At 39.8% G+C, this 14,033-nt stretch overlaps 2 protein-coding genes across 5 annotated transcripts; both read left to right on the top strand.

The window, feature by feature from the left end:
- Positions 1-839: 839 nt before the first annotated feature.
- On the top strand, positions 840-6,235 carry rpusd1 (RNA pseudouridine synthase domain containing 1). 4 transcript variants are annotated; one of them, XR_004896225.1, is made up of 7 exons: positions 847-1,000; positions 3,050-3,273; positions 3,363-3,486; positions 3,619-3,721; positions 4,035-4,136; positions 4,691-5,303; positions 5,346-6,235. XR_004896225.1 is itself a non-coding variant. In XM_031320940.2 (6 exons), the coding sequence occupies exons 2-6, from the start codon at positions 3,083-3,085 to the stop codon at positions 5,101-5,103; spliced, it is 933 nt and encodes a 310-aa protein (XP_031176800.1). In that variant the 5' UTR covers positions 840-946; positions 3,050-3,082; the 3' UTR covers positions 5,104-6,235. The 4 variants fall into 4 exon arrangements, 3 of the variants coding, with proteins under 3 accessions (XP_031176800.1, XP_031176797.1, XP_031176799.1); XM_031320940.2 differs by having other exon boundaries at positions 840-946; positions 4,691-6,235; XM_031320937.2 differs by having other exon boundaries at positions 847-1,003; positions 3,043-3,273; positions 4,691-6,235.
- Positions 6,236-7,142: 907 nt separating this feature from the next.
- slc25a17 (solute carrier family 25 member 17) lies at positions 7,143-12,831 on the top strand. Its single transcript, XM_031321045.2, has 9 exons — positions 7,143-7,397; positions 7,870-7,930; positions 8,007-8,073; positions 8,273-8,424; positions 8,554-8,670; positions 8,838-8,986; positions 10,354-10,449; positions 10,681-10,766; positions 11,996-12,831. Exons 1-9 carry the CDS (start codon positions 7,341-7,343, stop codon positions 12,147-12,149), a joined length of 939 nt encoding a protein of 312 aa, XP_031176905.1. The 5' UTR covers positions 7,143-7,340; the 3' UTR covers positions 12,150-12,831.
- The last annotated feature ends 1,202 nt before the right edge of the window (positions 12,832-14,033 follow it).

Raw genomic sequence — 14,033 nt, forward strand, 5'->3', positions numbered from 1 at the left:
CTCAAAGGCAGAGCAGGATACCCAGGGCTCGGTTTACACCTATCACCATTTCTAGCCACTGGGGGACCATAGGCAGGCTGGGGGAACTCATATTAATGTTAAAAAAAAACTCATAAAGTGAAATTTTCATGCCATGGGACCTTTAAACAAAGTATAGTGTATTGTTCTTTGTTAGCCTTATTCCAATCTTTTATCCAAGTGAAACAATCTGAGAGAGTGGAACTGCCCCCAACACATTGACATATGAAACATGTCATTCTAAGTGATTATGGGGTAAATTATTAGGCAACTACATCTAGAGGATACTTACAAGCACAAACTGACCACAGAAAGTGGGACCGTCTTTCTGTCATATGACAGAGCTAACCATATGAGGACAAATAATGGAGATGGTTATTTCGTTATTTTCGTGGTCTATTACCAAGAAGCAGATTTATTGGATTACTCAATCATTTTTTTTAGATCAAAACCTGCAAATCCCCGCAAATCTGTAACCTTGACTGATGAGGTTTTACTCAACAAAGTTATACAATACTGTAACTCAAAAATTCAACTTCTTGAATAGACACCAACTAGGACACAGAGCCACCACCAAAACTTCACACAGATAAGTAGGCTACAAGTGTGATCTAAAGTAATATTCTACAAAATAACTCAAGAAATGAGTGTTATCAATTACTATTTTAGTATCTTAGACAAATATGATTGAGAAGATATAAGTGTATTTATTTATTATTATTGTAAATAAACAGTAGATAGTGTGATCCACACTCCATACCAGTTGGTGGCGTTAATGCACTCAATCGTTGTTTACCAACCGCCAATAACCTCAAAGAAAAAGAAGAGGAGGCGCAGGAGGAAGAAGAAGAAGAGGCTCCGCAGCCCTCTGCCCAATCAGTGATTTTGTTTACATCTGTGTTTCCTTATAGGTGTACGCTTATATTCGGTATGTTGAAAAAAAAAAATACCACATAGTAGTCTTAGCTGGTTGTTGTTCGAGGTAAGTTTTTGAGACAGTCGCACTACTATGACGCTAACATGTAACGTTATAGCTAGTTATCTTATGGTATACAGTAGCTGCTAGCAAACCAACAGTGCTTGCAACCAGTGCATTTAAGTTGCTGCTACCTAACCAAAAAGTTGTTTTCCCGACTAATTGAAGAACTGGTAACTGGGGTGGTGGTCGCTACAGGGTATTAGCGCTTTACGGCAAAAGTCACTTATTATTAGACAGGAAGACTACCTAACCTCAGGCACAAGAGAGGCTACTACCAGCTAACGTTACCCGTTCCTCTCACAGTCTTTAACGTGTTAATGGTTCGCAGCACTGTGGTTAAGACACTTAAACAGACTTTGTTTGTCAGTGTTTTGTTGTCAGTTATCAGAGCTGTTGCCAGTCTTTTGATTTGTTTAACCCCATCCACCGCGTGATTCCACTAGTGGGAACTAAGTACATTTACACAAGTACTATACCAACGTTATAAATTTAAAGACTTGCACATTATTAGAGTGTTTACATTTTATGCTTCTTCTATTCAACATGTCAGAGGGGAATATTGTAGGTTTTACTCTTCTAACAGCTGTATTTGTTTAAACCTCTTTACTCTGCACATCAAAATTGAACATTATAGAGGGTTTTCACCGACGTCACGTTCTGGGCGGTAACCTGGATGCGCGGCCATGTTGGAGGCACTCGGTGTAAACAACTGAATGGAGTAATGGAGTATTGTGCACTTTGGATGCTTTAATACTTTATATCTAAACAACAGAAAAGCTCATCAAAACGCGTCCAAGATGCAAAGGCATGGAAGGACTTAGACCACAAAAAAGGCGGATATTTTGAGAAATTACAGTTTACTGGCGGTGCAGATCCCTACAAGTTGGCTCCCTCTTCTTGGATCCATTCTTCCTTCAGTTGCATATCCCGATATAGTCAACTACCTGGTTTTCTCGCCGAGCCCATACACAGCGGAAGACCTTAAATCCTACAAAAGTTTGGAGGCCTATAACCAGATGGTGTGTGGATGGGTGAGGGAGACGCAGTACCAAGTCATTAACAACCGTTGTGTTGTGAAGGCCTGAGTAAGTAATGCAATAACGTCTTTAATCAACCTAACCTTAACTGTATGATATCATTGTGATACTCGAGGTGTAGCCAAGTGACTGTCAATAGTTTTTTTTTTTTCATTTCAAAGACCGAACAAGACAGATTTTCCCCTCGTAGATCCTGGTTGAGCTTTGCCAACCACAAGCGCCCCTTTTCCTCTGATAACTTCTGGCATTCCTCTCCCTGGTTTTTAATAACTGTTGGAAGTCGATAATATTCCAAATGTTTTTCTCGGTCTGACCTATTGGTACAACCTAAAACACAGCAATAATTAACCATTTTCCTTGACGTCGTTCGGGATCTACTTCAGTGCCTGTGCTTTGTTGTGATGCGGAGTACCTCCAACATGGCGACTTCGGGTCTGATGACGCGTCGTGAAAACCCTCTATTAGTTTAAAAATATGACACATTGTGACAGAGTAACATATCCAACAGGATATGAAGTAATTCAACTTAGCTTTATGTTTACTAGCAACAACATGAAATGCTGCCTACACATTAAGGCATCAGTAATAGTAATGCAATATATATCAGATTGAAAGAGAATATTCTCCATAATAAACACATGTACTTGTTTCCCCCCCAAGTGCATTTTGCTGAAAATATAATATATATTTTTTAAAGATTTTTTTTGGGTCTTTTCCCTTTATTAGATAGTGACAGTGGCTAGACAGGAAAGGGGGATGACACGCAGCAAAGGGCCGTAGGTCAGCTTCGAACCCACGCCGCTGCAAAGGCCTCAGCCTACATGGGGCGAATGCTCTTACTGGGTGAGCTAGAGGCTGCCCAAATATTTTTTTTACTTTTAATAGTGCTTTTGCATTGTTGTATTTATACTCCAAGCAGAGTTTTTGAATACTAATTGTAATTGCATCACTGTCTGATTCAGTTATAATGCAAGTTACACAGTAAAATATCAAGACAACCACCTTCTCTCTGCAGGGCTGAGTGAGTTGTGTCAGTTAAACGCTGCACATGATGACCTCAGAGTCTGCCAGCCTGGAGAGCCTGCGTGTGCTGTTTCAGAGCGATGACTACATCGTGGTGGACAAGCACTGGGACATCCGCATCGACAGCAAGATGTGGTACGAGAAACACACCGTGCAGGCGCAACTTCGGCACCGCTTCCCACAGCTGGCAGACCCTAGCACCTACTATGGATTCAGGTCGGAATCGCACTTATTATACTAACTACATCACATACATCACGCTCATAAAGAGTGATAGTCTCATCATGTTTCTCTCCCTTCAACAGGTTCTGTCATCAGTTGGATTTCTCCACGAGTGGGGCTCTTTGTGTCGCCCTCAATAAGGCTGCTGCCGGCAGGGCTTACCACTGCTTCAAGGACCGCACTGTCACCAAAGCTTACCTCGCCATGGTATGGAACACAAACACAGTTGACACACATGCACACAACAGAGTTATTACCATATATCTGTGGGTCTGTCTTTTTCTCTTTTGTTTGAGAATTAAAAAGGAAATAATGTATGTGAATTGTTTTGCTTCTTAGGTACGTGGCTTGGTAGAAAAAGAGACACAAACTTTGGACTTCTCCATTGGCAAGAACTCCTCAGAGGGAAAAACACACATGATGTGTATTGAGGGAACAGAAGGTGTGTGTGTGTGTGTGTGTGTGTGTGTGTGTGTGTGTGTGTGTGTGTGTGTGTGTGTGTGTGTGTGTGTGTGTGTGTGTGAAAATGTTTTTCATTTTTAAATTCGGACTAGAACTTTGCCCACACAGTACATATAAAGTAACAACATACATAGAGTTAAAAACTACAAAATAGAAATGGAAAAAATAGAAAAAAAGATGATTAGCAGTGATGGAAATGAATTGTTGAATATTTGATGATGCAGGCTTGGCATAATTAAACTATTTACTTTCTTTACTTGCTGATCCCCCCCCCCCCATCCTTGTCCCGTCAGGTTGTGAGAACCCCAAGCCTTGCCAAACTGAGCTGATTGTTTTGGAGTATGGGTTCTATGATGGAGACCCTGTCACCAAGGTGCTACTGCAGCCACTCACTGGTAACAAAACATTTTTTTATTAATTATTAACTATAATTTACTTCTTTTCATATAAGTGAAATTACACGTCTTTTTTTCACCTCATTTAGAAAAAAATCGCAAAAGTTAGTATTTCCGGAAAACAGTCATCAAGTTTTTAAGTTGAAAGATTGCAAATAAAGACCAGTGAAGAGTCAAACACTGGAATATATAACGGACGTGCTTCGATTGGGGAGCAGTGGCACTTGTGTGTAGAGTATCAAACACATGGCATTTCTGTAATTTAAGCTCATGTTGCGTAGAAAGACATTCAGCATGTTGCTGGTGTTCCCACCCTTACTTGAAATGATCATTTTACAGATATTCATCAATACTGTCATCTTTCTTTGTGAAATAAAGCCACGTTTTTGACTGTTTGTTCCTCTCCGCCATGACTCCTTCTCGTTGGAAGTTTCCAGCAGCGTAGATGCATGACTTTGACGTCATTGTTTTGCAACGCTCAACTGTCGGATAAACATGCCGACACTGATAAAAGAAATTGATGAGCTTCCCCCCACACCCCCCTTTTCCCCCAGGCCGAACCCACCAGTTAAGGGTGCACTGCAGCGCAATAGGCCACCCTATCGTTGGGGACTTTACCTACAGCTTGGGAGCGGACGACTCAACCTACCGCATGATGCTGCACGCCCACCTCCTCCACATTCCCCTGGAACCTGAGCCCCTGCTCGTCTCTGCTGGAGACCCCTTTCTCCCCGCGGTGGATCCCAAGTGGCTCCCACAGCGCTCATTACGGACACTGACGGCCACTGTGGAGGCGCTGCTGGAGCACAGGGTGGAGGAAGACAGGAAGATCAAAGAGGAGAAGCGAGAGAGGACGAGAAGGGAGGAGGAGAAGAGGAAAGGACGCAGGGAACAGAGGATTGAGGAGGAGAGTGAGGAGCAGAGGATGCAGTGTCAGCAGTGGCTGAGTGAATGGGCTGGAGACTGATGTATTATTTTAGTTGATTTAAGTTGTTTACTAAGCAAGGCCACGTTGAGCATGCATGCTCCATCTCACTGACCACTCGCGCTTGCATTGAAATGGCATACATGGAAGTGAACCCGTACCTTAATTCCCTCACAAACCAGTTACAAACATTATGTTAGAAAACAATAGTGTGAGCATGTGTGCTGCTGCTTTCTTAAACAATTCAAACAACTGGGAGTTACCAACTATAACCAGAGCCACTGAGCAGTTCCACCGCAGTAGCTGAGAATGAAGTGCTTTGCTCAAGTTTATGTTGACATGTGAGGGGTTGGGTTGATACCCCCCCCCGCGCCCTCTTAAGAATTTAAATTGGTGACTTTGTCACACGTCTGTGCTGTATATGGTCAGATGAACATACAATATGTAATTTTCTGCCACTAGGCGATATCAATCAAAAAATAACAAAAGACGTTAGGCTCGTCAGCAGATAGCTACCACAGTTTGCTCAGCTTGTTTCTGTGATAACTTAAGATCCAGGGTTAGGTATAGGTATAGTCGATGACTACAATTTTTCATCCAGTTAAAATATATAGTTAAAAAAACGACCAAGATCTAGTGGCTTAAAACTGGATAAAAAGTCAATTTAAGACAACCACAATGCTGATGCATGCTCAAAGGGGATATGACACTATTGACAGGCGACTGCAACCAAATGACACGCACCGTGTACTTGATTAAAATTACAGATTTCTCTGGGTTTGAATATTGTTGGAAAGGTTTTTGGGTAATGTAAGTACCCAACTTGACAAATATACAACATAGGTTTAGTCGTTTTTAGACATTTTAATGCGGCCATTATATTTTTAACTCTGATTGCGGACCCTCAGCAGCAGCAAATGTTTTTTGTCCATGTCCAAATGCTGGTAAGTTCATGTGTGTTGTCACATACATACGCTGCATGGCTGTAACCTGTAACATACATGGAATCTACCCTGGATGTTCTGTGCCTTTTGTTGTTTGTTGATTACTTTACAGCTTTAAATTAAACTGTTTACCCTAAAAAAAAAACTATGTCAATGGAACAACAAATGTCTACAATTTACTATTACTTTGTTCAGTACTAATATAAAAAGCTAAATAAATGGTTGAACAAGAATTAACCCCCTTTCTTAAATATTACTATTTCATCCAATTGGACTGAATATCCTTTGGAGTACACATTATACTGCCTACATACAGTATGGTTGTTGAGCCCTGAGGCACACAGTCCCTGCTACCTGTTGCTGCACATAGCTCATAATGATTACAGTGGCACACCTTCAATCCTGCATTACAAGTTGATGTCCTCTTGTTCTGTTGCAACACCATGAGATGACAGAAATGTGTTGAAATCACATAGAAAACAATAATGAACAAGACTGAACAGCACATCTCTCTGCTTCTAAAATAAGTAAAGTCTACACTGCATTGATCTGGAAATATTGAATATGACATAAAATGTGTAGTTTGCTGTTGAGATTGTTGGCCTCAGGGGGTTAATAACACAGAATACTTGTTAATGCTGTATGTCATCCAACTTCTATTAGGACATTATTACTGAATTTCTGCTAAAATAACAATGACTGAAAGATATTTTAACTAAGCCCATGGAGTAGCGAGAACTAGACAGCAATGCTCATATGCTGTCTTTTTTAAACTTTATCCTTGCACTGCTATAGTTTTTATATTACCATGTTTACATTATTCTCTTATATTGTCCATATTTAATGCTGGTCTCTACACTTTATCCTTGCACTATTGGACCTATTTGCACTACCACCACGACACACACTGTCATACTGAATCCCAGGGTCAGTTCCTGCCCTGTCACTGCAAGCGTCTCCGTATTATACATCCCTTAGTACATTCATGTGGATTTTTTTTATTTTTTATCCCATGCTATTCATGTGGATTTGCTTTTTTATCATCCTGTTTGTGATGTATGTGAATGTGTGTGATGTCTTAAGCTATTGGGACCTTGAATTTCCCCTTGGAGTCAATAAAGTATCGATCTAGAACTACATTACCCATAATGCCCGGTGCTCTGTAGAAAAACGTCTGCAGGTTAGCCACAAGGAAGCGAAGCACTGTCTGTGGTTAGTATCAGAGTGAGGGCATACCAGCTGTTTTATTTTACAAACCGGAGTTTAAAAAAGTGCTCTTTGGGTTTATTTTAGACAAGTGCAGAAGGTTGGAAGCATAACATAACCTCGCTCAAAATGAGCTTCTCGGTTTTCTCGTATGAGAGTTTGGTTCATGCTGTATCAGGAGCAGTGGTAAGTTAGCTTTAACGTAACGTACGTTACTTTCACTGTTAATATAAGTGTTTGTGTAATGGCAATGGCTATAGCCAGAGCCATGTCTTTCTCTATCACTCTGGCTATAGCTATATGGTTAGTGCTCGTACGCTTTAAATCTTCCACACAAAACTCCATTGAAAGTGTAACGTGTCCTGATGTTTTAGACCTGATAGCGCGACATACCACTATAAATAGACTAAGATTTTTGAATCTTGAAATGTTTAGACATTCGGCAATATATGGCAATACATTTAACGAATTGAATAGTGTTTTATGATAATTCAGAAAATACAGTATATATTCGATGTTAGTGCGTGTTTTGTGCTATACATACTTTAAGTTAATAGATTTCTCAATGGAGTTTGGTGTAAGATTTCTTCCATATTTAACAAAAATGCAATGCATACTGTATGTCTCTTCCCTGAAAACTGATTGTAAAATGTTTTAGGGAAGTGTGACTGCCATGTCAGTATTTTTCCCTCTTGATACTGCCAGACTGAGGCTACAAGGTAAGAAATTTGCAGTTAATATAGTTATTAATGTAATGTAGTTACTCAAAACTAGTTGTCTTTTCTTTGTGTTCAGTGGATGAAAATAGGAAGGCCCAATCAACTCCAGCCATTCTGGCAGAAATTGTCAAAGAGGAAGGACTGTGAGTACAAATGTTATACCAGTTAGACCAGATTTGATGTAGCTGCTCGCCAGTAAATTCTTGATTCTAGCTCAGTTCAGATATGAAAAAAATATATGAACACACACACATCACAAGCACCTCTCACATTTCCAGCTGACTCGAAAAAAAGGTGCAAAGAAAAGCAAGAGTAGGACATGTTCCTGTGCTTGCTCTGCAGACTAGCTCCATACAGAGGCTGGTTCCCGGTCATTTGCAGCCTGTGCTGCTCCAACTTTGTCTACTTCTACTGCTTCCACGGCCTCAAGGCTAGCTGGCTGAAGGGAAAGCAGTCGGCTCCAAGCACTGACTTAATCATAGGCATTGCTGCAGGTAAGAGTGTCATGTTTATCATAAAAGCCTTGTTTTAGTGGCTCGGGACAAGAAAGTCCATCCAATTTTAGATTGGAGTCCACATCCATTTCTTAATGACTTTATTTGCATCTGCCTTCTTGTCTCTAGGTGTTGTTAACGTATTGCTGACCACTCCTTTGTGGGTGGTCAACACCAGGCTGAAGCTTCAGGGTTCCAAGTTTCGCAATGCAGACATACGGCCCACCAACTACTCTGGCATTCTGGGTAAATGGTTGATGTCTGATAATGCTTACATGTTCTTATAAGATACTCTCATTCAGTATTTATCACCACATACAGTACGTAACATTTAGTGCCATACCTGGATGCTTTTTGGTTCTCTTTCTCTATTTTTTTTTAATTAATGGTTGATTTGCTCTTGTTTTTCGCAGATGCATTTGCACAGATCATCCGTTGCGAGGGTGTGGGAGCACTGTGGAACGGGACCTTAACGTCCCTGCTGCTGGTGCTGAACCCCGCCATCCAGTTCATGATTTACGAAGCCCTGAAGAGGCAGCTGAGGAGAGGAGTTCCCAGGGAGGTGAGTGAGGAGCAGAGGGATGAGGAACGATTAGGAGAAAGATCAGTGCTGAAATCAGAGCTGTACTTTAGAAAGATGAGAGATATATGAGGAACAAAGTTGGACAATTTGAGTTGAAAACGACTACTATGTGTTTTTTAATTATTTATCGCATCATTTTAAGAGAAAGAGATTTTACATTTTTGTTGTCTAATAAATTATTTGCATTGCCATTTCATTTTTTTTTCGTCGTCGAGCACAGCTTTAAACTAATACAAAAGAAATCTATATAGAATAATAGAATACAATTTTCTTGCACAAACACAATAACAAAAATATTGTTGGCAGTGATCCCTCAAATGTTGTTATGAAAGAGCAGTGACAGTTACAATTTTACAGGTAAAAAAAATTATTTACAATTAAAAATGTCAGTAACAGAGAGCATGTTTTGAACATTACTGGAAATTGAAACATAAAATATAAACTATTTATAAAAACCCAAAATATGTCTAAAAATGGTTAGTATTCAAACATACACTGTCACTGAATACCCTGAATATAATATAATTGATGTAATAATAATAATAATACAGTAATATTACAGGTAAACAGAAGTGCCATATCATGGTAATAAAGTAAATATGCACACATATGCATTTAACCCATGGAAAAGTGAAGGAGGGAAGTTACGCCAGGTCATCCCATCATCTGGATGAGTAGACACTCGATATGCAGTAATTCTGTTCACATGATTTTTGCGTGGCTTCAGCAGAGGCGAGAGACTGTCGAATCAGATACTTAGGCTGAATATGTGTGCTGTGGCCAGCCAGGGGACTTGGAGACCAGATTCACAATAGAAATAGGAGACTCAGAGTCTCAGTTGGCTTTAACCATAAGGTGTCTTTTAATAAATAATTCGAAGGAAAAGGGTAGCGGGTCAAACTTGAACTTAGGATTCTAACCGTTCCGGAGTCCGTTGGCCTTCTCGTAGTCTTCTCTTAAAACAGCCTGTCCTGTGGGGGTTTTGAGCAGAGAGAGAGGTCAGTCCATTTTCCCGGCTGATGTGTCCTTCCCAGGCGCTTGATGAAAAGCCACAGCGGTGTTGTCTGCTTGGCCCTTTGTTCCCAACTCTTTCTGCCTGTACGGACTTGAGCTGGCTCAGTTAATACCTTCCCTGATTGACTGCTGGGCTGCAGGTGTGACCAGCGCCATGTGCCTAGTGGCAGCAGCACTTGCACTCCCTCACCCACCTCACCAGTTAGTGGGGACATTTAAACCCTGTAAATCCTCTAGACAAGCATACTATATACTCCTCAGACCTTTTGACTACCACTACTATTATGAAAAATTGCACAAAAATGTAACAAGTTTTCTTCGTTCCCCTCAAGCTGTCATCTGTTGAGGTCTTCATCATTGGCGCTGTTGCCAAAGCTGTTGCCACCACTGTTACCTACCCACTGCAGACTATACAGTCCATTCTCAGGGTAGGTTTTGTGTGTACAGTATATCTAAAGCTTGAGGGTTTTGTTTACACATGCAAAATGAGATGCCTGGTTGATATAAATGTATTATTAAAACCCTCCTCATAGAGTTTTCAAATGTTTCTACATATAAATCCATCAGAATAGTTGATAAGGCTATAATCACACATACAAATTCTACACATTGGAGCTTTAAGAGCACATATATTTGCTTTTGTTTTTAAATCACTACAGTTTGGTCAGTTCAACGAGTCAACGGACGAGTCAAAACTACTGTCCAGTCTAAGGACTATCAAGTGTCTATTGGTCAACAGAGTGAGGTGGGTATGCACGCACGCAAATTACATTTCATGTCATTTAGCCGACGCTTTTATCCGAAGTGACTTACAGTTGCTATATATATATATATATATATATATATATATATATATATATATATATATATATATATATATATATATATATATATATATATATATATATATATATATATATATCTATCAATCAGAGGTTGCACGCCTCTGGAGCAACTAGGGGTTAAGTGTCTTGCTCAGGGACACATTGGTTGATGTATCACAGTGGGAATCGTACCCAGAACCCCCACACCTAAGGCACGTGTCATATCCACTGCGCCATCACCACTGATGCACGCATGTACGCACAAATTAAGGTTTTCATAAGGTTGCATTTTTAATTTTGTCCACTCTTATGGCTCAATTTAAGTTCCTTTTATTTAGATACAGTGCAAAGATGAAGCATACATTTGACTTGGAGCACTTGTGACAGTTGAATTACCAGGAATTCATTATAAAAGGCTATCTATAAGATTGCATCTTTATAGATTGCATTTTATAATACATTTCTCGGATGACAACGAACACATGAAACCATTCATTTTCAACCATTCATAGCTGAGTGTATCTCTCGAATTCAAACAGTCCAAATGACACAGTAACATAGAACATGTTTTGTCAGCATGACTTGAAAAGAATATGCCATGACGACCTAGAGAGCAGCCTTTATTCATCTGGCCTACAACTTGCTATTGGGGCCTTTTATTTGAAGGGCTGCACCACATGTTATCATATGTAAGTACTGTATACCTATGTTGTTACCACAAAAACCATGGCAAATGAGTAAACAATGCCTGAACACATGGTCTCCTAATCACTTGCAAATAACTGGACAGTAATTTGCTTGCTGCGGTCTTAAAGGGTAACTACTGTTTTTTCTCAACCTGGACCCTATTTTCCTATGTTTTTGTGTCTAAGTGTAAATATCCCGCAACGTGCCGCATAACCAAGGATTTTTGCCTGCAACAATCACAAAAAACTTATTTTTCTGGAAGGACTGTTTAACATTTGTCTTTTTAACCATTCTATTCTTAATTATGTCCATAATAATGCAGCTCTTTCTCTGGCTTTTGTGTATGCAGAATGATATATGCAAAACACCTTCTGCATGAATAAATGTTAATAAGACTTTTACTCTTTCACATGTTCATAATTAAAAGGTTTCTTTCTGTTTTAATCGTGGTTTCCTTCTACAGGAAGTATGGCATGTTGGGTCTTTTTAAAGGCCTGGAGGCCAAGCTGCTGCAGACGGTGCTGACTGCTGCACTCATGTTCCTTCTCTATGAGAAGATTGCCAGCTGCACCTTCAGAGTCATGGGACTGAGCAGCAACCACTACAAGAAACGATAGCTAGCTTCACAGCCATGGATGTTTGTCCACATTTAAAGCACTGACTGACTGTAGTAATCACTGCTTACAGACCCCACGATGGGGACTTCAAGTTCCGGGAAATACTGTCACTTTCTTAAAAACAGTGAATCTTTAATGGTGACCTTATCCTACAAATACTCTACCAATAAAACATTACACACTTTAAGTAGCCCTCTCGCTCTAATTCTACTAATTTTGTTTGTCTTTAAAACCTTGAGCTGCAGCTGAGAAGTCCATCTGCATGTGAGATGACTCTCCAACTCTGGTCCCTGGGCTCCTTCCTCTACAGTTGGTCAAGGTTAGAACAGACCAGCTCAATCTTCTCCTGTCTGCCTGGGTTCTGCCTCAAAACGGCTTGGAGAGACAGGACTAAGTTACTGTATCACTTCCTTACGTTTTATCTTCCATGTACCAGCACAGTGAATGGCTCCTATCGCCAACATGACATCACCGGGCTCTGAACAGAAACGAGAGAGTCATTACTGGAAGGAGTAAAGTGAGTTTCATTAGAACAGAAATGAAACCAAATCAAAGCTGCAGCTCCTGCAGAGCCTTTCACCAGTCTGACAGAGTCTGGAGAGACAGAGAGAATTTAGATTTCAAAATAAATTAGATATTTCATTTTTATTCCTTTATGTCTTTATTATCTGTACATCAACACGTCTAAAAATCATTTGCTTTTCCAATATCTGACAGAAAACCTTAAAGGTGCAGTAGGTAAGACTTATAAAACTAACTTTCATATCATGTCATATCTGCTGAAACTGACCCTATGTTCGAGTAGAACTACATGAAGCAGGTAATTTATTTCTGTAGTGCAATTTGCAAAAACCCACCGCTCCCTGTTCAGATGCACCAATCAGGGCCAGGGGGGGTGTCTAACTGCGTGTCAATCACTGCTCATGCACACGCATTCATTCTCCCTTGTGGGGGGAGAGGCTTAGGAGACACTCTTGGGCTTCAGCGGAAAGGGGGGAGGGACTGAGAAGTTGTCGATGTTCAAATTTTTTGGCTAAGTCCTGGATCTTCACAATCCTACCTACAGCACCTTTAACATAAACTGGGGGCAGGGAGTCGGAAAGATGAGGGAATGCATGGACGGTCTAATAAAAAATGCTATTGAGTTGCAATACGGGAATTGTAGGATCCAGCATTTTTTGAAGCTGATGATCATTTTGTGATTCTTCATTTTTATTTAGGTTTCTTTTTTGTTTTCCTTTATAAAATAAACACGCAAACATGGATTATTCAGGGGCTTCAGTTTAGAATCATTTGCCCGAAGATAAGATGAAAACATGAATATACCAGAACACAAGGTCAACAGACAGATTTATATAGAGTTAACCCAGTGGATTTTTTACAGTATGCTAAAACTAACTAAATTGAATGCACGACTTCAATAAAAAATTATCATAACTTTCTTCAGCACTTTTCTAAACTTACAAATCAATGGAAATTGACTCAAGAGATTTAAGATCTTGAATCTCTTTACAAGTATGGCATCTATTGATGCCAGAAAGAAAAGAAAAAGGTCCCGTGGCAGCATTTGTGAAACCACAAACGTAATAGTTTTAACTAAAAATACTTGACTACATTTTATTGATAATACCTGTTTATTGTTACTGAGGCCATGTTTTGAATGCAGGAGTCAAATGAATGAAACACATGAAAAACCTGGTAAGATATGAAATTATGTGAGAGAAAAAATGATTCATTCTGTTTGTTAAAATGACAATGACGGCAACTTTGAAACCGTAAAATAAGAAAACTGTCTCACGAACAAGCAATATTCTTCATTGGAAAGACATTTTTCACATAAAGAAGGTTAAAATGAAGTATTATTTTTCAGTTTTGCAAATGTGT

The sequence above is a fragment of the Sander lucioperca genome, chromosome 21 (genome assembly GCF_008315115.2).
Source record: "Sander lucioperca isolate FBNREF2018 chromosome 21, SLUC_FBN_1.2, whole genome shotgun sequence".
Taxonomy (NCBI): domain Eukaryota; kingdom Metazoa; phylum Chordata; class Actinopteri; order Perciformes; family Percidae; genus Sander; species Sander lucioperca.

What these genes read in the sequence shown, in the direction of transcription:
- rpusd1 (XM_031320940.2), top strand. Translation starts at nt 3,083, where the DNA reads ATGATGACCTCAGAGTCTGCCAGCCTGGAGAGCCTGCGTGTGCTGTTT. An exon ending in AGCACCTACTATGGATTCAG is followed by an intron (nt 3,274 to 3,362) that starts GTCGGAATCGCA and finishes TCCCTTCAACAG; the next exon opens with GTTCTGTCATCAGTTGGATT. An exon ending in CCAAAGCTTACCTCGCCATG is followed by an intron (nt 3,487 to 3,618) that starts GTATGGAACACA and finishes TTTGCTTCTTAG; the next exon opens with GTACGTGGCTTGGTAGAAAA.
- slc25a17 (XM_031321045.2), top strand. Translation starts at nt 7,341, where the DNA reads ATGAGCTTCTCGGTTTTCTCGTATGAGAGTTTGGTTCATGCTGTATCA. An exon ending in ATGCTGTATCAGGAGCAGTG is followed by an intron (nt 7,398 to 7,869) that starts GTAAGTTAGCTT and finishes AAAATGTTTTAG; the next exon opens with GGAAGTGTGACTGCCATGTC. An exon ending in ATTGTCAAAGAGGAAGGACT is followed by an intron (nt 8,074 to 8,272) that starts GTGAGTACAAAT and finishes CTTGCTCTGCAG; the next exon opens with ACTAGCTCCATACAGAGGCT.